The sequence below is a fragment of the Olea europaea genome, chromosome 2 (genome assembly GCF_002742605.1).
Source record: "Olea europaea var. sylvestris chromosome 2, O_europaea_v1, whole genome shotgun sequence".
In the NCBI taxonomy this organism is placed as follows: Eukaryota; Viridiplantae; Streptophyta; class Magnoliopsida; order Lamiales; family Oleaceae; genus Olea; species Olea europaea.
Genome location: NC_036238.1, coordinates 431,259 through 455,879, shown reverse-complemented (window position 1 = coordinate 455,879; position 24,621 = coordinate 431,259). Strand labels below are relative to the sequence as shown.

The 24,621-nt window shown below is 33.5% G+C and overlaps 2 protein-coding genes across 3 annotated transcripts; one reads left to right on the top strand and one right to left on the bottom strand.

Moving 5' to 3' along the window:
* The first annotated feature begins 463 nt into the window (after window positions 1-463).
* LOC111408137 (ethanolamine-phosphate cytidylyltransferase-like) lies at window positions 464-10,858 on the top strand. Its single transcript, XM_023037941.1, has 11 exons — window positions 464-481; window positions 574-1,047; window positions 2,120-2,355; window positions 4,190-4,371; window positions 7,514-7,585; window positions 8,018-8,085; window positions 8,478-8,598; window positions 9,941-10,006; window positions 10,082-10,204; window positions 10,337-10,428; window positions 10,510-10,858. Exons 2-10 carry the CDS (start codon window positions 755-757, stop codon window positions 10,406-10,408), a joined length of 1,233 nt encoding a protein of 410 aa, XP_022893709.1. The 5' UTR covers window positions 464-481; window positions 574-754; the 3' UTR covers window positions 10,409-10,428; window positions 10,510-10,858.
* A 3,975-nt stretch (window positions 10,859-14,833) lies between these two features.
* On the bottom strand, window positions 14,834-20,524 carry LOC111408126 (methylesterase 17-like). Of its 2 annotated transcripts, XM_023037932.1 has the most exons (4): window positions 20,244-20,524; window positions 19,992-20,132; window positions 18,711-18,854; window positions 14,838-15,327 (listed from the first exon to the last, which is right to left on the bottom strand). In XM_023037932.1, exons 1-4 carry the CDS (start codon window positions 20,508-20,510, stop codon window positions 15,049-15,051), a joined length of 831 nt encoding a protein of 276 aa, XP_022893700.1. In that variant the 5' UTR covers window positions 20,511-20,524; the 3' UTR covers window positions 14,838-15,048. The 2 variants fall into 2 exon arrangements, with proteins under 2 accessions (XP_022893705.1, XP_022893700.1); XM_023037937.1 differs by lacking the exon at window positions 18,711-18,854 and having other exon boundaries at window positions 14,834-15,327.
* Between the last annotated feature and the right edge of the window lie 4,097 nt (window positions 20,525-24,621).

Below are 24,621 nucleotides of genomic sequence, written 5' to 3'. Positions count from 1 at the left end.
TTGCGTTAATTACCCCTTTTGAGAATAAGAATGATATACAGAAGTTGTGAATAAAGATATTGTAATAAATAACTATTATGAACCTTTCAACCAATTAAGATGTGATGCAGTTATTAAAAATCGGATGAGAATACATAGGGCCTGTTCGGTAGTAATTTTGAGAATTGATTTTTTGACCATTAGAAGAAAAGTGGGGGTCATCTGTGAGAGAAGAAGTCAAAAATTAAGACTAGAATAATGAAATAACGGTAAAAAATCAATTTTTTAGGCTAAAAATCACTCCCAAATAGGACCTTAGCCCTATTAGGCATAGATAAAAATTGATGAAGCGTATGATTGAAAAATTAGTAAAAATTATAAATTTTATTATATGTAATTAAAAATGAATTTGAAGAAATAAGTACGGAAAAATGGGCCAACATGGGCTTAGCTTTGTCAGAACATGTTCACAAAATACTGAAAGCAGCATATTTTCCAGAATTATCCCTCTATCCCTCTATGTCCTACGACAATTTTCTTCGGGAAGACGAACACATAAGAGGAATCTCTAAAGAGCGCACCGTTTATTGGCGNTATCCCTCTATGTCCTACGACAATTTTCTTCGGGAAGACGAACACATAAGAGGAATCTCTAAAGAGCGCACCGTTTATTGGCGAATTGATTCTCAGCCATAGGCATTGTTGACAGTACCAAAAGTATCACTCCTATTATGATCATTGATTAGCATTCGACGCAAGCTGGAAGAAAGGCGGAATGAGTTCGGAGACGGAAAATTCGGAACAAAGCTCACGAGTTCTGGCTAAATGGCTGATCGGAGGGTTAGTAATTGGGGCGTCGGTTATGGGTTTCCAGATTTTTCAGCAGAAAAAGAAGAAGAAGAGGCCCATAAGGGTTTACATGGATGGCTGCTTTGATATGATGCATTACGGCCACTGCAATGCCCTTCGCCAGGCGCGAGCTCTGGGCGACCAATTGGTGGTTGGAGTTGTCAGCGATGCGGAAATTATTGCAAACAAAGGCCCTCCGGTTACTCCTCTTAATGAGAGGTCTGATATCTCCCTCTTTTTCAGATTGTTCCCAATTCATTTGTCACTTAATTTACAATGTTCCATTATTGATATATTTATTTATGCTAGATGTATATGTGGCCTTACTTTTGTTTCCGATCCTAACATCTGTGAACAAATTTTCCGTCCTTTAGCTGTCTCGATTTAATGGTAATTATATACATATTATTTGGTGGATGAGTATCTTATTGCTCCTTGTTTACTTTGACTTGAACCCCTACATGAGAATGGAGACATAAAAAATTAATGTACAAGTGTATGGCCTGGATATAGGATTAGCACCGGCCAAATGAAGGCCTGAAACTGATGTAAATTTCTGAAGGTAAAATATCTTTGGAAGTTGAAACAGAGATAAGGCTGATTGAACTTTTCTTAATTATGTTTGGCGTAATGCAAAAGCTTGAAAAACACTGCTAATCAAGAGTACTTAGCGCAACGTATGTACACCTTGGTGGGCCAGCTGATTCATCTATGCAATTTTACTCGTTGATTGAGTTTCTTGGTCTGGTCTACTGATTAGCTTTTATTTATGTAGCATTAATGATGTCGCATCCTTATCAACGTGGCTTTCAACAAACTGAAGCATAGGAATACTAGGAATTCATTGTTATCTTATATGTGTATATGCCAAATGGATTTATTACTATTTTTTGTAATGTTCAGCGATAACCTCTATCAGATGTTATCTCTTACTTGCATTTATTTGCAAACTCATACATTTTGTTGGCTTGTATCTACTTGCGGAGCTAGAATATGGACCTGCAGTTGCCGGTGGGGTGGGTGGGGATGCAGTGTAGATATATTTGGAGTGCCACTGCAGTATTTGGTCAAAACATTTGCAAGAGACGGAGCAAACATAATATTTGTAATGGTTTACTCATAAATCTTTATTTTCGTAAGTGGAAAGTTGTAATATCCAAATCTTGTGGGTTTAGCCTTAAGAATCAGGTCCCTGTCAAAGATATTTTCTTTTACTTGAATGAAGCCTACAAGGTATCTTATGTGACCTTTCAACAACTAACTCGTTCATTTTGGTGCTGTCTCTTTATAGGATGATTATGGTTAGTGCAGTGAAATGGGTGGATGAAGTTATTTCTGATGCTCCTTATGCTATTACTGAGAATTTCATGAGAAAACTATTTGATGAGTACAACATTGATTATATTATCCATGGCGACGACCCATGCATTCTTCCCGATGGCTCTGATGCTTATGCCCTTGCTAAGAAGGTTGGCCGCTATAAACAGATTAAGCGCACTGAAGGGGTGTCAAGCACTGACATTGTTGGTACATTCATTGCCCTTCTTATTCTTTTAAATGCATGTATGAAGGGAAATTTCTTGATTCACCTCATAAACCATTGCTTTTGTGCCTGTATTATTAGTAAATGATTTTCCTAATATATTGTCTCATCATCAATCATCAGATTCTTGTTAGACTTTCATTTTAAAAATTTATGGATCAATGTTTATAAAATGCAACGAGCAATGACTTATTCCTGATCAACAGGATTTGGCTCCTACTTGAATTTTTCATGGTCGCTTCGTCTAACTTAAAGGTCCAATATTATTGAATCTTTTATAAAACACCGAGCCATGTTAATTTGATCTACTTCTTCCTATTCTAACTCTTTCTATTGGGATAACTTTATCTCTTGTAAATGAATTTTATTTTAAATGTTTACATGATATGCTCCAACCACATAAATCGGACATTTTATCTTCAATTGGTACCGTCTGTGTGCCGATTATTTTTAATTCATCCATTCCAGCATGGCTACACATCAATCTTAAAACCCTCATTTTGTTTAGTTAATGAACTTTTTGTCCTTTTAGCTTGTCTAGTAACTATTTTCAATAAAACTATACATATTTTCAAATACATAGAATCTGTCCTTTTAATCCCCAGTCAAATCCTATGCACGAAATACCTACAAGAATAATATTTAGTATGATTACCATTCCTACTATGAGTAAACATGACAGTCAACATATTCCGTCTTGGTTCTACTTCACCCAATACATTTTGATTTCACAGTGCTCCCCTGAAGATCCAACTTATTATTTATCTTGCTCCCTTCTATTTTATTATCTAAAACTATCTTATGAGCGAATAACATATGCTAAAGGTCTTAGTCATGGATTTGTCTTACGAGCTCGTCCATAACTTAAAGTAAAAGGATAGGGACTCATGCAATCTTCATGCAAGTCTATAGTAATATAAGTTTTTTTTACTACCCATTATAGATTAACTCTTGACTGCTCCATCTTACTCATCTTTAATAATAGTGATATAGACAACAAAATTTTCTTCTTCACTTGTACCATGCCATTTCCATGGATGAATTTATCATATGGGTTTTCAAATTTAACAATAATCATACAAAAACCTTATACATACATACATACATACATACATACATACATACATACATACATACATACATACATGTATATATATAGTCAGCGAACCTTTGAATTATAGCTGTGGTCAATCACCTTTTCTAATAATTTCCCAGTATCACCTATGAATTTATTACCTATATAGTTCGTACAACCTTGAATATCTCATTATTCTTATAAATTAACACAATAGCGCTCTACCGCAAATCACGAGGCTTATTTTTTCGCTTTGAAATCTCTATTTCGTCAATCATAAACTACCCAATTTGCCTGTAAGCTTCCACACATCAATGCAGGTTCCATCCGAATCTTCATTCTCTCACTTATGAGACATAGGTTCTTTTAATATAGTTAAAATTTGAGATTGCCAATATCCATACTCTGCTTTCATTCAAATAATTTGTCAGAACAATTCACCATTTTCTGTGATGAAAACACTTCAAAAGAAAGGTCTCTGATTTTTATCCTTATAACACTTGATTTAATTTAGATTTGTACTTCCGTTTTCCTTGAGTTGAGCTATCTTGTCAAATATTTTTTTCCTTCATCCTTATTTCTGGATAAGTACACAACTTTTCCAATGTCTCTGCTTGAAGCATTTTAACGTAAAAGTTAGGCCATTTTTATCATGAAGAATCTGCCACTGAAATGTCAGAACCTGCCATTGCTGCTTATTGTCTGTGGGGAACTAAGAAATGTTCGTAGATGTTGAAAAATAGGTCGTATGCTTCTGTGTGTGAGGGAGAGGTCAACTGGTGACAGCCACAATCACTCATCCTTGCAACGACAATTCAGCCATGGTCACAGCCCGAAATCTGAAGCTGGTGGCTCTGGAAGTGAAACACGCATATCTCATTTTTTACCTACCTCCCGTAGAATTGTTCAATTCTCCAATGGCAAGGTACATACATATATTGCACTTAACCTATGCCCAACTTATATATCTAAAATTCCACACAACAGAACACAGTACTATTATTTCATTATTTTCATATGGTGTCCGGCTATGTGAAGTTTCTTATCATTAAGTTCTGATTGCATGTAGAGTACAAACAGAGTTGTGTTTTCTTCCTCAATCGAATCGTTTAATGAAAATTTTATTGTCGAATAAAAAATATTTGAAATGAGAATATGGATTGATGTTCGTCTGTTACAACATGTGTTGCACAGGCACTTCAACTTGGGGTGCGTACATGTTTGACACGTGCTGGGCATGTTAGATACTGACAGTCACTGGATACTCTATTGTATCATGATTAATTTTCTTTCTTTATCTGAAATGTTATATATTTTTAATTCTAGGTTTTATTAAGTAATAAATAAGTACTCTTACTTAAAAGATTGCAACTAAATAATTTATAACAAGTATAAAACTAAATTTATATAACTTTCTTTCTTTATCGGAAATATTATATATTTTTAACTTTAAGTTATTATTAAATAACAAATTGGTACTCTTATTTAATAGATTTGAACATGAAAAATTAATAACAAGAATAAACCTAAATTTATACTATATAAATGAAGAATTTTGAAGAATTTAATCAACGTGTCGATGATGTGTAGTGTCAGTATTTTATTCAAAAAATTGCGTGTTGGTGCATAATATACTACAACTGCTGGCATCATGTGCACTTTTCTGCCAGGAAACATAGTGATAAGTATTCAATTGAGCACGAACAAGCACTGCTTGGATGATTCGTTACTCTTTGGTAATGAATGACTAATTGATGCTACTCTACCATACTCAATCAGGTTAAAAGGTTAAAATTGTCATCGATAAAGAATATATTGAAAAATTTTGTTTTGTCAAGTATTTCTACTAAAATAGACTCATGAGAATGTTTATTTAAGCTTATAAGTCAGCCAACCTTGTAAAATTTCAAGCGCCAAACATGAGCATTCTTTTTTTAATTACTTAAAAGTATAAGTTGTTACTTATTTTATGGAGGAGTTAATGTCAAAATTAGGAATAAACTTATTTTCTTCTGGCCACTAGAACGAATTGTATACATCCCATATTGTAATAGAGTCAGCTAGAATATAATTACTTAATGATTATTATACAATTCATCTATATAATTTGAATGTCCTTTTTGGCCATTTGATGTTTAAGTCTACTTCTCGTATCTTTTTGCTAAGGGTTAAATACACTGCGGGTCACCTAACTTTGAGAGAAATAGCATTTGGGTTACTCATCTTCAATATGGTGCAATCTAATTACCCAACTTCAATTTGCTTACAACTCTGGTCACTTTGTTTGCTGCCGTCAGTTTAACCAACATAATTTGCTGAACTTAAAAACTAATGGATAGCTGAAATGTAAAAACATGTGTTTATTTCACGCATTTTCTTTTTAAAGATGGGTGATGTGTATTGGTTCTGAAGTGGACAAACATGCGAGTTATCCGTTAGTTTTAATCTCCGGGTCTGTATATTACATTATTTGAATTAACGGGATAATGGACAATGACCAGATTTACAACTAAATCGAAATTGGGTGACTTGAATTGCACTAAATTGACTACAAGTGATGTGGTTGCTACTCCGCTTAAAGTTGGGTGACCCACAATGCATTTAATCCATTTGCTAGACATAAAACAACTATTAGTGCAATTTAATTTATCAAACCATGCATCCTTAAAGGTAAATACACTTTTTTCTTCGGTGAAGTCCATTCAGGATAAATTAATGGCAATAGAATGGGGTTTGGCATTGGCCAATGAACTTTACATCCAACTTTAAGTAAGCGACCCTGTAACACTTAATTATTTTACTTAGATGCGAGTTCTTGAATTTAAAGCCACGCATGCTCAAAATATTTTTCCATATTCTTATCTGATTAATTTGGAGGCCAAGTTTTTTCAAAAGCCTCAGAGCATGGTTGCAAGTTTTTGACTTTCTTTCTGCAGTTTGGAGTTTTGACTTCAAAAAATACCTGCAAGAGAAAAAGAACCAAAGGCTTGATATTAGATAGGCTGCGAGAGTCGAGACAACGTTATGCACTTTATTGTAGGTGTTTAGGATTATTTAGTATATTTGATCTTGTTAGGCTAAGAAATGAAATAATAAAATAAATAATTGGGCCAAAAATTAAAAAATTAGAAATGAAACAAATTATTGGGCAAAAAATTTGGATTTAGAAATCATTAATTTTTTAATTTGTTTAGAAAAAATTAAAATTAAAATAATTTGATTTAATCAACATAAAAAAAAAGAAAGATTCGGTTCTTATTCGGTTTTTCGGTTCTTGGTCTAGAACCGAGAACCGAACCGTACCCGTCGGTTCTCAATTCAGATACCCGTTCGGGTATTTAATTTGACAAGAACCGTCGGGTTCGGATCGGTTCGGTTCGGGTTCGGTTCGGTCGGTTCGGTTCGGGAGATTTGCCCAGCCCTAATTAGTGCAATTTAATTTATCAAACCATGCATCCTTAAAGGTAAATACACTTTTTTCTTCTGTGAAGTCCATTCAAGATAAATTAATGGCAATAGAATGGGGTTTGGCATTGGCCAATGAACTTTACATCCAACTTTAAGTAAGCGACCCTGTAACACTTAATTATTTTACTTAGATGCGAGTTCTTGAATTTAAAGCCACGCATGCTCAAAATATTTTTCCATATTCTTATCTGATTAATTTGGAGGCCAAGTTTTTTCAAAAGCCTCAGAGCATGGTTGCAAGTTTTTGACTTTCTTTCTGCAGTTTGGAGTTTTGACTTCAAAAAATACCTGCAAGAGAAAAAGAACCAAAGGCTTGATAACTAAGCATATGGTAGTAGAGAGAGAGAGGAATCACTTGCAGAACTCTCACAAACAAGATATATGAGATAGCTTCATGTGCTGCTGTTGATTTCAAATCCAATTTGCTTCTGGCTTATGATTTATTCAGTTGTCCGTTAAATATTTTCACTCTTAGACTGGTGGAATTGATCTTCTACACAATCATTTTTTATCCAGATCATTTTACTATCATCAATTTTTATTAAGATATTACAATTGCTGACTTTTGATCTTTCATGATATATTTTTGCACCTTGTAGGGACCTGGTCCAGATGCTCGGGTAGTTTATATGGATGGTGCATTTGATCTTTTCCATGCTGGACATGTGGAGGTATGTGATAATTTATCCCATTCCATATACTTAACATAGATGCTAAGGAAGTCCTTTATGGTATACTGGAGAATTTTCTTTATGCGTATGACTGCTAGCTGGTTTCTTGATAACATATCTATGTACTAATATAAATTATCATTATAATTTTGTGAGTTGGATGGATTGCGTGCTTATGGTTCTAGTCCATGTCAGATCCACGTTCCTCTTTCTAAATTTGTGGTGGTCAATTTGTTTAACTCTCACCCTCTTATGTTGGACCACGTCCCAAATTGAAGTATCGTTTTGGTCCAGCCCTTCGCAGTCTGCTTTCTTGTCATCTGGCCGCAATCTTGTTTTAGATTCTGATAGAAGAATCCTTGGCTTTTATTCATTTCTTTTGGCTTTCTTCTCATTATGTGTAGAAGTTTTTATTTGTTTGGTGAATTACAGATACTGAGGCTTGCTCGAGGACTTGGAGACTTTCTACTTGTTGGTATTCATACCGATCAAACTGTCAGGTAGAAATACTTTACTGATTCTCTCTATTTTCAACTTCTCTCTAAATGATTGTTCTTATTAAGTATTGATGGTAAACCTAAAGGAAGAGATGCACTTGAATTATATGGAATTAGGCAATTAAAAGAGCCTTGTAGTTTTAAAATCGGGTATTATAGTGAAAAATATAGACGGAGTATCTACGTTGCCCACTCCAGATAATTGTGGATAAACCTTCATTATGTTTAGTTGAGCATGCTTAAGATTGAGTGTGGTGCAATGATGCACTTTTGAAAGGGGGAAAAAAAAAAAACTTGTATCTTGTACTTCTGTTATAAATGCTTCCAGTTTTACAGATTGTGTTACGTTTACTATTTTGGAAGATTCTACATCTTTGTTGTATGATGCCTTGCAGTTCAAAAAGGGGAGCTCACCGTCCAATTATGAATCTCCATGAAAGAAGCTTAAGTGTTTTGGCTTGCCGATATGTGGATGAGGTAATTATTGGTGCTCCACTGGGGGTTTCAAAAGATACGGTAAGTTTGCAGTATACATGATTTTAATACCTTTTATTTTTACACAAAACTTGTGCTCTCTCATCTCCGCTGTTAATTTAAGAATAAGTTAAATAATAATTGAGACACTTGTTGTTTTATGTAGACATCCAATAAGAAATCACATGACATGTCCAAAATGTATATTTTGCTTTTCGATATTTGTATAATGAACTGATGGGCAGCTGTGTAAAAATCTGTTTCCAAATGTATAACAACCCTTGAGGTTGATCTTTGAACCTGTTGATTGTACTGTTAATTGGTTACTATGATAAAGCTATAAAGTATATTCCTTGAATTTGGTATGTTATTCTAATTAGTTATTTTGAACTGACCCAAATTTAGAGATTTCTTAAGGTTACTATAAATAAGCGAATGAGACCAAATAAGTTTTAAACCTAAACAAATGCTCAAGTTTTTAGCCCAATATCAAAGAAATATGTAGAATCAACTGATTTTTGAGGTTATATTTCATCAAACAAAAAAGCTTCCTGTTTTTAACAGGGCCTGTGGATTTTTCATGTTTGGAATTTGAGTGATATTCTAAACTAATACTTCATCTAAACTCAATATGGATTGGTTTTTTATACGATGACTCCAAAACTTACCTCCTTTGAGAACCTATAATAGTTATTAAGACAAAGAACTAATTTGAGAAGTTGAATTTTTCACTCTACTTTTAGTCATAGTAATCAGGCCCATATTGGTCGCTGACCCAGAGTAAATACAAATTATGATGGGGTATTGGCCGTGTGTCACTGTTTCAACCAATAGGTCATTGACTGCAAATTTAAATGGAATGTATTTTTCAATAAAAATGATCAATTTATTTATTTATTTATTATTATTATTTTTTGGCAAATATATATATATTATGATTTCCTTTCTATGCTTATGTTTTAAATATTTTATAGCTGTAACACTATAATTGCTCAAATTTTAGTTTCTATATATTTTAGATTTAACTGTAAGAGATGGATCAATACTTTATTTATTGTGGGAAAAGACAACTCTTTGATGCAGATTGTTCTTAATTCTCATAATTTATTTCATGGTATTTAATTCCTTTCTGTTGTCGGGATATTATTTATAAAATCAGTTTACCAACGGAATTTGTACGACTCATTTCCTTTTTCCATGTACGCTATCTATAAAAATTGATTGCTTCTAATAGTTTCAAGTCAGCAGTTCTCCGCTAGAGGTTTCGATGATCAAGTTTCTTGCTCCTCTTGGGGTTCATTGCAACAAACTTGACCTTTCCGTGAACACATGCACTTTATTGTTTCCCATTTTTCTTTAATTCTGGAGGTTCTTGTTACTGCAGATAACGACTTTCAATATCTCTTTGGTCGTGCATGGAACTGTCGCTGAGGATAATGATTTTCAGAAGGTATGTTACTAGATATTTTAATATTCATACTGCATATCCACGCCTAGTGATTGCTTGTTTTTGATGATCTTGCAGGAGAGGGACAATCCTTATGCTGTTCCTATCAGTATGGGTATTTTTGAGCTGTTGGAAAGTCCTTTGGATATTACAACTAGCACAATAATCAGGAGGATAGTATCAAATCATGAAGCATTCCAGGTTTATTTACGTCCGATTTTCATTGTCTGAAAGTGTTTAAAGGACTTCAGGAACTGTCGTTCTTTTCAGTGCTACTTGATTAATTCAGAATTTATTTGATCACAAGTACTCACTTTGCTTTCATATGCACAGAAACGAAATGAGAAAAAGGGTGAAAGTGAAAGAAGATATTATGAAGATAAAGCTTTCGTATCGGGTGATTAATTGACTTCAGGAGATTTGAGGTAATTGTACAACTCCTTTTAGATGTAGACCATCTTGATTATCTTTAACTGTGGTGATTGTTGTACTTCTACTATTATCAGATTTCAGATGATTTGGTGACTCATACTTTTGGTGCTGCGAAGTATTCTGAAAATAACCTGTAGATGGAGATATCATCTCAGCAAAACAAATTTCTCTATCTGTATTTCTCTGGGTTACTTTTTAGAGGTTGTAGAACACTAAGAAGTTATAATCATTGACATGATTGTTGACAATAGCAGATGAGTTGGGAAATCACCTCTTTATATATGTTTTTGAAGGCGTGCTTTGATGTCCTACACTGCATGTTTAGTAGTACATTTATCCTATTCAATTTATAATAATGTTGTAGAAAACAGAGAGGAATAGAATGACTATCCAAAATTTCTCTCAGTGCCACCTGTTTCTGTGCCTGTTTTGGTCTACCGTTCTACGTTTTTCCTCTTTTCCTTTTTCTCATTCTTTTGGTTAAAGCTGAGGAACATTGCATAGAGTAGAATCTTTGAACATTTTGGGCAGAAATGTGCATTTTCTTATAGCCCTGCCCCAGTCCCACATGGATTCTATTATCATCAGGCATTCCTAAATCCTAATGCACTGGTTTGCTAGGTGTTTTGTGTACTGTTTTGTATATTCTCTGTTGGTATAATGTTCATGTTAATATTTTCTCCATTTATTGGGTTTCTGGGTATTCATTGAGTCCCTGTTTGATGGCCATTATTCAGAAAAAATAATGTTTTGAATAGTTATTTTTCAGAGAATGTGAAGTTAAAAAGTAGCGAAGAATTTTGGGTTTACTTGCAAAATATTTTATTGTGAATGTGTAGTTTAAATGAGTGTGAGAATTAAAGAGTTTTGTTTTGAATGGAGACAAATAGGTGATTAGTTTCTGCGGTTAATTGGGCATTTATAGAGGTGAATGGTCTAGTTGGAAACTCGTGAGGAGTCTTGTTTGGAGGTTATGGTTTGGTGTTCCTCACCCAAAGGGCTCCCTGGCAGTAGAATGAATATAATTCTTGCTGGTTTTTCTGGGAGATGATAAAATGCATCGAATTGTATAAGTTCTTTGATCCCCATTATTTCGAAAATATATTTTTCTCTTTTCTTTTTCACAACAATATTATTTAATAAAATAATATTACACAAACTCAACTTTATCTTGATTTTTAACCATATTCAAAATACATTTTTAGCCAAAAAGGGGCTCAAACAAGTGCATCGTGTGCGCTAAGAGCTGAGGTGTCAGTCCCTCAGCCATTGATCTGAATTCAGATCGGATCAGTCCCTCAGCCCCAGTCATAGGTGCCTATCAATGGCCTTGTTTGAGCAGAATAATTCGACGAAAGAACCTAAAGTTAAGTTGAAATGGCGATTCTGGATAGTCCAGACATGGAAATGAACAAATACTCTCCTATAAAATGGTGAAATTTCTCATCCCCAAAAAGGGCCTCCACGCATAATCCTTCATGGTCGATCGGTCGAGATGAAAAATCAACACTATAAATTAGACACGATATGGTCCAATAAAAAGGCAGGAACAAGAACGTAATACACCATGTAACGTTGCAGGTACACTCCCATTACTGTAATGATCATACAATAGAAGCTGTTCATCTTTGGAGAAATGGTCAGCCCTCAGTGCAGGCAGATTTTCGTGCCTCAAATTTTCGATAACCCCCATTTGTTCGTACTTTTTTTTCTGAAACGTTCACTAGTTTCTGTCTCTTCACCACAATTTTCATTCCATTTTCCCTTACTGCAATATATGCAGCATTTCCAAATGTTCCTTTCCCCAGCAACTCATCTGAAGATTTCAACATATTCTCAAGCTCAAAAAATGATTAAAACCCCCGGAATCCAATTTCGTAACAGATTCCTCCATATTCTGGGATTTTTCAGCTGCCGGTATCATGTTTTGGAGAACTCAAAATGAAATCCGATGGCGGTATAGAGCTGGTGCTTGGGCTCCATGATTGGTCATGAAAGATTTGGCAAAGTTGTTCTCTCTGTAGCACAGCTTCTACAAGTCATTCCCAGTTGTCATAGATCACGGACATTTCTCTTCTAAATTCAGCTCTAAAAATCTTGGACAATATCGGTGTTCTTGAAGATGATCAAAGACTAATTTGAATGATCGATACTTGCATTTTCTTCAAAATTCTTGGTCCCATGATCCCAACTTTTGAGCGTGTTTGGCTAAGAATTAAAAAGATTCTTTATTTCTGTAACATTATTTCCGAGTGACAGTGTTAGCTTTCACCTAAGAATTGCAATATTCCTCTTGATTTTAGTAGGGTCATCATCTATTTACAAAAATTGTGTACCCATTACTGTTTTGGTGGAACGTAAAGAGACAAGTTGATACGAACAATTTAAACTTTTAGACAAAGTCATTCTAAATAAAAATGGCTTCCATTTGTTGACATGCAAGAAAGGGGCATTTTAGTTGTGGGCAAAAAGAATCCAATTCCCTTCGAGTCTTTTCCAGTCAATGACAGAGTCCGAAATTAAATTCAGTAGGGACCTAATTTTACTATCAAAATTTTTGAAACACAAAATAATATTGTTAAAAATAATTAGTAAAATAATATGAAAGCCATATAGAAATATATATTCTCAATTTTTGGTGGGGGCCACAAACCCACTAGATTTATTGTGTGTAGTCACAAAGCAAAAACCATAATTGTAATTACTGAATTAATTTGGGCACAATATATAAAATATAGAACCTGTTTGGGTTTCATTTTAATTTTAATTCATTTTTCTTTTTCTTCTTTCCAAACTCATACTTTTTAGTAAAATAATATTACACATATATTTACAAAAAATTTCTTCTTTTTAAATCACATTCTTCAAAAAAATTAGTATTTCAAAATCTCATTAAAATAGGGCCCAAGCAGGGCATAATTTGAATGAGGAAAAATTTCATGAACATGAGTATTTATTGTCTATACAGAAAGAGACACGTCTCATCACATGTACCACACGTGTGGCCTATGCCAACTTAGTGTGTGTCATCGCGTGGCACACGCTCTTGCCATGTGTTCGGTACACGAGGTAGAAAGATCGGCATATTCAGTCCAAATCAATTTAATCATTCACACTCCAATCCTTAAGGGTTATTCTACCTGTACAGCAATAGTTCAATACAACACGTTGATTGTGGGATCCCCTCATGTAGGGGGGGGGCTGTCATGCTTGACGTACACAAGCAAGCATGACTCAATCCTCAAAAAGTTATTTAATCAATCCCAATTCTTATTTTGAAGCACCGAATGGATTTGATTGAATCAAATTGAGTTTCAATAAATTAATTTTAATCCAATCAACTTTTGATCAATTAATATAATTTATTTATTTACTTTTATTCCACTAAACGAACGAGACTGCATCCATAATCTAATTAAAATCATTAAAATTGTACAATCAATAATTATATCATCTAATTTATTGTTATGATGTATTATGTCGCGAGTCATTTCAAATATTCACAACAAGGTAAGATAACTAAAATGCCATTTTTCAAATATACATATGTTGCGAGTCATTTCAAATATTCACAACAAGGTAAGATAACCAAAATGCCATTTTTCAAATATACATAGATCCTCAAGTCTCATTTTACATTCAACAATTCCATGTGATTACATGACAATATTAATTCAACAATCACTGTCAAATTATCGAGCTCCAATTCAATTGTCCACTAGAAAATTATTTGAAGTCATGATAGTGCTTGATGGGTTCTATATTGAGAATATAGGTACTCACTTTGGATTAAGATCTTATATACGACATTGAATTTAAATTAAATGTGTGGTTAACGTCAAAATAAATTTCACGTGGTCTAGTTCAATTCATTTGAAATGCAAACTCAATCATATTACAAAGTCAAAGATGAACTTCAATAAAATTGATATGATTTTATCAGACCCGGTCCTGTGCAGAGGCCAATGCCTCAGGCCCAAAGCTGAAGGGGCCTCATTTGGCCCAATTTGTGTTTGTGTGTGTGTGAAATGATGTAAAAGGAATTTTTTTTTTTTTTTTTTTTTGGGCCTTTTCTCTTCTCCCTTCTCTTTCGTGCCCATCTTCTCCTCTTTGTTATTCGCCACAATCCGCAAGTAGTGGCTAACAAGATCAGATTTTTTTTGGGGAGGCCTAATTTAGGAACTTCACCTCGGACCCTGACAATCACAAGACCGACACTGAATTTTATCAAAATAAAGTATCAATCTTTATTTATCGATTGTGGACTATAAATTTGAGATCGTATATAAAATCCAATCTTTCCATACTTAACAACACTTAAAGTGTTCGATTTATAATATCAAAACAATCAAACTCAATCTATAACAATTAAATTATAAAAAAAAAATAAAAAATTAATATTTCTTTTCATACATCGCAGATACACGGACAAATACAATCTCCAATACAGGGCACATTCCATCTTCTTTCTTCCTTAGTGTGTCTATTAAATAAAACCGGGATGAATGCAACAGAAACGAGAACTTGAATGTTCAATGATAGTAGAATGAATAAAATATACAAAGATATATCTTAATATCTTTTCTAAGAATGTCCATTCTCCCCTTGACCAGCTAGATGCATCCAGCAGAAATTGCAGCCTTGACAAGCAAGCCAAAGAGTGTAAATGGCGCAGAGAAAAATGGGCTGTGATCACTTTCCAAAACATAAACATCTGTTGGTGGCCATTTCTTGATCATTGCATGTTGTTGTTGAGGTTTTATTACATGATCATGGGTTGTTTTAATGTATATACGAGGAACTCCATCTGCATCCTCTCCCTCTTCAAAGTAAGCAGATTTTAGTGCTTGGATTGGTCCTGGTCTCAAAAGCATGGCTGCTAGCGTGGAATCCTGAATTACATTTAAGGTCTTAGCCATGTACGGGTTTGATATCGGTATAATTGGAAGCAAAGAATTAGTATATGAATCATGCTTGGTGTACATTCTATTTGAGAGAATATTATTGGACAGTTCCCAAAAAAAAAAAAAATAAAAAAAAAAAAAAAAAAAAAAAAAAAAAAAAAGGGCTGTCTTTTCATCCAATAATTTGTTGCCAACACATTTTTTTGTCAACAAGGTGGTAAAAGGTAATGTACAAGTTGTAAAATCCTTAGCATACTTATCTCAATCACAATGAGAAAAGATAAGTCTATGATTACAAGTTTATTTCATGGATTCATTCAAGCATGTCTAAATATATGTACTAGAAAAGAACAGCCCTAATTCCTATCCATGACAAGAATAATAAAATAAAAAACCTAGCAAGCGTATTTCTTCAATAGAACTTAACACAAAATTCTGACAAGTGCTAGTGCGGAAAACTGAATCATGTGGCTTCTTGTGAACATGGCTGCATAAGCTGCTCTTGTATGCACTTTCTATTTGGTGTCAAAAAACAATATTTCTTACAGATTTTTTGCGAAGCTGTACTTTTATAGGAATTCTATGATTTTATTTTGAATAAACGATTAAAAAAATTAGCTCTCAATAATGTGCTTAAATGATATTTGAAAGAGGTTTAAATGCAATTCCTGTGGATAATTGTGATTCTATTATTATTCAATTTAGATATATAACTCATGTTTTGATGTTTGAATAACATATAATAATACTACCATGTAGTATGATCAATTTGATTTAAATTTCAAAAGCTTTAAATCTTAATAATTAGAATAATTAATTTGGCATTTAATTATTTTAAATTTTATATGAGCCCTCATTATTTTAAGTTATTAAAGTGAATGCGGGTGAACCATGAATTTGAGCTATATTCTATATTTGCTAGAATTTCACGTGATTGTTTTTAATCGAAACAATATTTTTTTGCAGAATATTTGATGTACTATATTTGAACATAAGTTTATGGTCTAATTAAATTTAGACACCGTGTTCAGCTAATTTGGAGTACAAAATTGTAAATATTTTGTATCTAAGATTTATTTTATTACTATGAAAGCATGTTTACTTAGATCAATATTGTTAAACTATATTTGATACTTTATGGTTATGTTAATTCTTATTATTTAATGTTTTGTGAACATGAGCATCATTGTGTTCGGTCATATTATCCAAGTTAGAGAATTAATGGTATATATTTGTATTTGGACTAATCACTAAGCTCATAAAGTCTTGTCAAATAGATTAAGTAATAATTCATTTAATTAAATTATATTGATTATGTGGGACATTAATTTTGATCAATAATCATATAAATTGAATTTTCATATCATGTAATAGATGCTGTCCTTTCCTACTCTATAGTAAGTGACATCCTACCTATAAATATGAGGAATGCAAGGGAAAAAAAAGCGATTTTGGAATGTGGTAAAAAAGTTCCACAAGTTGAATACCTTTGGAATGTGGGGGTGTTCAAAATTTCAAATAGATATATCTTAACTTTTTATTATCCTTGTAAAATTGACTTTCAAAAAGTCTTTAAAATAAAATTGTAGAATTGCAGATGAAATGCAAGAGTTTAATGGATGCATCGGCCCAAATGTGTTACTAAAAGTCAAAATTAGAAAATTCATGTATTTTTCTTATGTGGTATTAGTACTTTGAAAATTTCTTAGATAACTGTGCAGATGTGCAAGCAAAGAATAAGAGCTTACAAATATTGATGGTAGAAGAGAGACATAAATTAAATTATAGTCCGTAATGTGCATAATAAATCATCGAGGGAATGGATTTAAGCCCATAAGGGAGTTGTGTCCAAGAGTAACCAAACTTTTGTAATTGGAGATACTATGAAAAATGTTCAATGTGGTAGAAACAACTTATACTGCGTGACTTGTAATAGGATTATATTATCTGTGTTTATCCCTATGGTTATAGTGTTAACAATAAAATGTGTTGTTAGGAAGGATTTAACCCTGAATGAGTACCGATGCGAGAATTCTCGTGAGGCGTGGATCACAAGGCACCCTTAGAGGATTCATATATGTAAGAGTTGTCATGACGCTGTGATTATAGAATTGGGTTATTTTCTAGAGGCTCTTACTAAAATCAAGATTAGAGCGCATAACTATTTAGATCGCTACTCGCTATGAATTAGAGCCTAAATCAATACTTTGTATGGGACAATTGAAGTTTGGTTAAAGGAATCTAATTCAAGGTTTAGTCCATTATGATTCTCTCAAATGAAAATTGTTATCACTAAGTGAGGTTCAAGTCCAAAAGACACCTACACCTATTACATAGTACAACGTTGATGCTATATATTATACACATATTTATATATTTTGAAAGTTTAAAATTTGTAGGGGATTGTTGTAACTTAAATTTTAAATTTTCAAAAAATTAAATTGATTTTAATTTTCAGTTTTCTTTTATTTTAATAGTCAGATTTTAATAGAAAACTAAAAGTCATAATTATATATTTTAACTTACACTTTAATTGAATTTATTCACATTTATGTGGGGGTTTAAGATGTACACTATGAAAAGGGAGGATATTTTATAATTTAGACACAACTTGAAATATTTGAATACAAAAATATTCTATCTATATTTTATATTATATTTCTATAGTTTTGATAATTCGATGATAGGCTCATTCTTTATCTCCTTATGGTCGTGTCCATAAAAGGAGAATCGGCTGTGACCCACATGCGTTTTATTTTGGAGCCGTATAGTGCCGAAAGTATCCGCACAAAAGAAAGACAACATGACTTTAGAACAACGTCCTTGACGTGACTCCATAATACCTTTCAATTCTAACTCTCTTATTGTTGAATTACAATGTTATCATATTATTATGTTTATGAAATTATTGAATTATGTTATTAATATTTATTAGTTGATATGTTTATCTATACACAAATCTCCCATTTTTTCCAACAAGGCCTATATTCACTTTGTAGCCGATTGATTCATCATAATGAACTAGAATTCTTTCTATCATATAACTGATAGGTTGATTCATAGTCCAGAAGTTAAGTATACTATATGATTATGGCTTGTTCGGTAGTGATTTTGAGAATTAATTTTTTGACTATTGGAGGGAAAGTGGATCATAAATGTGAGAGAAAAGTAAAAAATGACGGCTTGAATAATAAAATAACGGTCAAAAAATTGCTACCAAACATACACTAGGTTCTAAACAAACTAACACGTAGGTCTATCTTTAACCAGTGACGAACGCTAAAAAGTATCGATGTACAATATATGTTGCGATCAAATATGGGTAAACAATTCTTTCGTCGATATTAACCGTTCAACGTAAAAGTAATTACCTCTTGAGGTGATAATTGGTAAATGATTTTTCGTTGTAATTCTTCCTTAATAAGCATACTGGTTGGAGGATGATCAAGTCCCATTCCAAAGCCAATATCATATACATCTCCAATTTCTCCGAAGTTAGATAGATCCGGCACTCCCTAGTAATTAAATTGGGACAAGGGGTTAAAAAACATTAAATCATTGTACACCATTTTTTTGGATACAATTTTTTTCACTTTACACCTCTAATAAATCAGACAAAATCCCTTTTGACAAAAATTCAAAAAGAACATGTTACTCGTGGAGAGATGCAAAAGGATCTTCATTACTTGCAGAAATGTTGGAAGATAATAGAGGGAATGGATTTGGATTTGGATACGGTCAGACATGAAAGAATGAATTGAAGACAGTTGGCATGGCAACAATTATTTAGGACAGTCCAATGTTATTGACGTCGAATGATTCCCCTTAACCCGCTTTGACTGAAAAGCCATGCCCAGCACTCCACTTTCTTGTATTTTTTTCTCAGAGAAAAGCTCTTCAATAGAAATGCATGTCTTTTAGCTCACCAAATTCAGAAACAAACTGCTCATGTCCCACCTTTTAGACCATGTACGGAGCTCGACTCAACATAACTTACATAATTATAGAAAAAAGTACGTAATGATATTCATCAAGATTTTAAAATTTAAGTCAAAATAAATAATTAATTTTGACCACACGTTTTATCACCTTTTATCAAAATCTACCAAAAACTTATTTTTATCTAACAGGGCCTTAATTCTATTCAACTCATTATTACATGTGCAAAATTGTTCTATTGCCCACAACTGATGTCCAAGATAAGCCGTCCTCGTTGATAATTCAACACAATAAGATCCTGCCCACCATGGACAGGAGATCATCCCTTAATGACATATGATGTTATGGGGTTTTATCTCAAAAACGTTAAGTAATGAATTGTAAACAAGTTCATATCGGACATGTTCAAACGATAAGCCCTTGCCTACCATGGATGGGAGATCATCCCTTATAACATATGATGTTATGGGGTTTTATCCCTAAAACCTTAAGCAATGAATTGTAAAAATGTTCATATCTATACAATGAATTGTAAACAAGTTCATAACAGACATTTTCATATACTAAAACATGTTCATATCCCTTATAACATATGATGTTATGGCTTATCTCAAAAACGTTAAGCAAAGTCGAATTTCCTTATATTAATTAGTGTACTTTTGCTTAATAAATGGCAAAGGTGCAAAAGTTGTACGAGTATTCGAAGAACTTACATCTTTGATATCTTCCTTCGTCACATATCCCGTTTTCAACATGGTGGCCGCAACATACACTGCGAGACTGATTTTCTTTGCAAATTTGTGAATTGCATCTGTCAAACTAAGCCCCCCAGCACTATGTCCTACCAAAATCACCTGCATCAACACTTACAAAGTTTCTTATGATGGAAAAGTGAATTCAAACTGCATGTGAAGTGTATGTTAAAAGGAGTTTAAACTTTTAGACGATATTGAGAGAGAATGGACCTTTTCGTTGTCGTTTAAGGATGACAAGAATTGTAAGAGTGGATTGTTGTATTCTTTGAAGGAAAGAACTGTATTGGGGTCAATTTGATCGATGCCAGAACCTTTGAGATCAATACATGAAACTTTGTAGCCGGAATTCTCCATTAGGCATCTGATTTTGTACCAGCACCACCCTCCCCCACTAATACCATGTATCATAACAAAGTGTGGCTTCTTTAGGGTAGTCTTCACTTTCATTTCCATTTCCTCTGCAAACTCTTCCCCCATGCTCTCTCTCTCTCTCTCTATATATATATAGACACACACACATCATTTCCATGGTGGTATGAATTATCTTGTCCACTACTGACGTCTCAATGTCACATCCTACAATGGTTAATTAGCTTGCAAAGAGAAGTTATTTTGACGCATTGTCAAGCAAGAATGTTTATTCATATTAGTAATTCATTGTTGACGTGATCTTCTTTTTACTTTAAAGAAAAAAGGAAAAAACATAGTCCGAAAGTAAAAAAATTAAGTTGCTAGGCTCTGAGAAACTTGCATTATTTTTATTTTTACATGATTAGATATATGATTTTTACACCAAACTTAGCTTTTTACACGATTACGTATATGATATGAGTTTTCACGAATAACTTAAGAACTTGATGGCAATTAAGGGGAAAGGTTTGAAAACAAATATTCATAAACAGAGCTGTGGAGAATGAATTATGAAGTGTCCATGAACAGAAACCAAAAAATGCAATTGAAAGAAAACTGACAAGGTTAATGAACTCTGAACTGTCGTTTTGCATGAGTTTTCAAGGGAGTACGGATTGAATAAAGGGTGAATGATGAGAATGGGTGCAATTACTTGGAAAGTGAGTTCAATCATTTAGTCCATTCCCAAGTTTGTTTTCTAACACAAGATCTAACTACTCGAATTCGAAGTGATGTCACCTCTACAATTTATCCCCTGTTTAGTTCTGTTAAAAGAAAAAAAAAAAATCTATTTTTTTTATTAAATTTAAAGATGATGAAATGTATGATTTAACAGTTGATAAAAATTGTGAATTCTATAAAAATATGAATAAAATTAACTGTTGATTTTGACTTAAATTTTTATCAATCGATAAATCAAACGGGGCTTAATATATGTTTTTGCTATATTTTATGAATTTAAAATGATTTTCAAATTTTAAGACCTCAAATTTCATTTTTATGCAAATAATAGTGTAGAAAATGGGGGTGGGGGGTGGGGGGGGAATTAACTAAAAGGAACATTTGAACGTGCGCGCCCACACACCCACATACATACATACATACATGTGTGTGTGTGTGTGTGTGTGTGTGTGTGGAATGAGAAAACCCAGCGCTGTTGACGTTCAAAAATCTATTAGATCGAACGGTTTGGTTATGAAAGTTAGGGGGTGAGATGTAACAATCACAATATGTTACTTGGAGTATGATGGGTGCTAAATAACATCAACTCGTAGAAGAAAGTGACATTGAACTTCTTTAATGGTTCTATTGTGGAAGAATGTCATAGTCAAGAAATTATTCCAGTATTTGATTATTACTATGGCTGGTCCGTGACGCCCTCAGGATTATTTCGTAATTCTTAAATAGTGGAGATGAGTTGTATATAGGTTAGTTTTCCTTCATTTTCTTTTGCCATTCACATGTTTAGCAGACTCAATCAAGATAAATTGAAATTCCCCTTTTTCATCAAATTCTTACAACAATAAATGGTGATTAAACATATTTTTGTTTCGAAAAGCTAAAAGATTGTATCAATATTTCATACCACATTCTACCCATAAAATTTATCGTGGCATATTGATTGCGATTGATTCCATCGTTTTTTATTTTTTCGTTATCCATCTTCTTCTAAAGTATTTCTTGGTGGACTACATAGAAGATAAAAATGGACCCACCCCAAATTTGATTTATTGGTCAATTTGAAATGAATGTAATCTGATAACCTGTCAAGCATTATAGATTTGTTTCTGCACACTACAATAACTGAGATCGTAAATTATTATTTTTTTGTCTAATTATTTACATTTATAATTGTCTAATGCAACACAACATTTATGACAAAAGATGGTGTGACCGAGTTTGTCAAATGTATAGTTTTTGTAGGATATTAAATTATCAGAATAATTCAAATGGCAACCGTCCTTCCTCAATGGTTGTATTTACAGCTTAAGTAGGATATTAAGTTAATGTTTGGTCCCCATTAAATTCAAAACTTTTCATTCTTTTTTAACTACAAATTCTCCAAAAATTACTATTTCAAAATCGAATTCTCATTATAATGTAGGAATAATGAGAATCAAATATAGGCTAATTTATATATTGAACATGGAATAATTAAATTGAAGTACACTACGGTGCTTTGATAGAATCATACCGAAAAAATTCGACAAAATGACCCCATTACATTGAAAGGAGTGTTCTCCTATCTTTTGATTAGGAAAGCGATCAGAAGATAGCAACTGTTGATTAAAAACACATGACTTTGAAAAGAAGTAAAACGATATATTGAGTCTAACACCTGTTTAACCTTAGAAGGTTGGTAGGAGAAGTGTTCGTTATTATGAAGATAAAAATGACAAAATCAAAATGATATTTGACGGTAATATTTGTAATTTATGATATGCTAGATACACTTGATCAATTAAATATAATTAAGGAAAAAAAGGGTGAGATGTGTATGTGATTTTTTTTTTTGGGTCAAAAATCACACATTTTATCAATTTTTATCAAAATCTATTAATTTAATTTTAATTTTAATTCCTGCCCAATTGAGCTAAATATGAAAAAAAAAAAAAAAAAAGCCCACCAAAAACTACTCCAAATTGGGGGCACAATGTAAAAAATGTAGCCAACTCATGATCTAATAATTAGCCATTGATAAAAGGCAACATGTCAATTTTTTGGGCCACTAAAGGTATGTATGTTTCGCTTTGTGCAAGCAAATCTATTTGGTGCAAAAGTTTATGAAATAATTAGGACAAAAGTATGTACTGTGTTTGTCTCCTACCCTGTCATATCCTATGAGTGCGTGACAGTGGAGAGTGCAGTGTTCATCACTTATTAATTTCATTCACTATTTCAGAATCCCACGTGCAAGATATGTATTGATGCAAACCCCGTAGCAATGGAAACTACGAAACCCACAATTAGATTGATGCGGAACCCAAGAACGTCAATACTAATCCGATTTTGGATTTTGAACCCCAATAATCGAACCACGAAATCTCAGATTAGCGAAGAATCTGAAACCCCTTGATTACAATCAATGAAACCCACAATCCGACGTCAAGAACGCCACAAGAAATCGATTCTTGATAAGTTCTAAATTTGTCCAATGAAGAACAATCGATTGAAAGAAAATTTCTCTCTCTGTATTAATTTCAGCAAAAGTTTCTTTTTTACATAATGAAAAGAGTTTCCTATTTATACTATGGCATAAAAAACGTCCAAATTAATCAAAATATGGTAATATTTTGATTTCACAAGAGTTCTACCAACATTAGAAGATTCGGCAAAAATTAAAAAAAAAAACGAATTTTTTTCCACTTTTTGATCTATGCGGCCGCATAGATCATTTCTATGCGGTCGCATAGATCATTCCAGCCAGCCACATGTAGTTTCGGTGGCCTTCTATACGGTCGCATAGGCCGTTGAGCTTGCGGTTGCATAGACCAACTCCGTGTCGCCTTTGTCCGCTTTTATCTCGTTGATCCAAGTTCCTTCGGCCTTCGACCCCAACATGAAACTTGTTCCATTTGACCTCCCGAACATTGTTTCATCGATCGTTTGCATGACAAGCAATCCCATCGCTTCTTTCACTCGCTTCGTCCTCGATCGCGTCATCGGTCCGCCTTCGACTATCAATGGATCCTTTCCGTAACTCGTCGCTTGACTCGCTTCGGTTGTGGACGTGCCTTGATTCATATCATCCCCTTCCCCTTCGAAAGGATTCGTCCTCGAATCTGAACCTGCATCGAAAAGAGATAGATCAGCAACATTAAAAGTAGCTGAAACATTATACTCACCTGATAAGTCCACTTTGTAGGCATTGTCGTTGATCCGCTCGATGACTTGAAACGGTCCATCGCCTCTTGGTTGCAACTTCGACTTCCTCTGTTCTGGAAAACGCTCCTTTCTGAAATGCACCCAGACCCAATCTCCAGGTTCAAATGTAACGCGTCTCTTTCCTTTATTTGCTTTTGATGCAACCAGCTTTCCTTTCTCTTCGATCTGCATCCTGACCCTTTCATGTAGTGCTTTCACCATCTCTGCCATGCGTTTCCCATCCAAGCTACCTCGTTCATGCACAGGTAAAGGTATTAAATCCATAGGTGTTAGTGGATTAAAACCATAAACA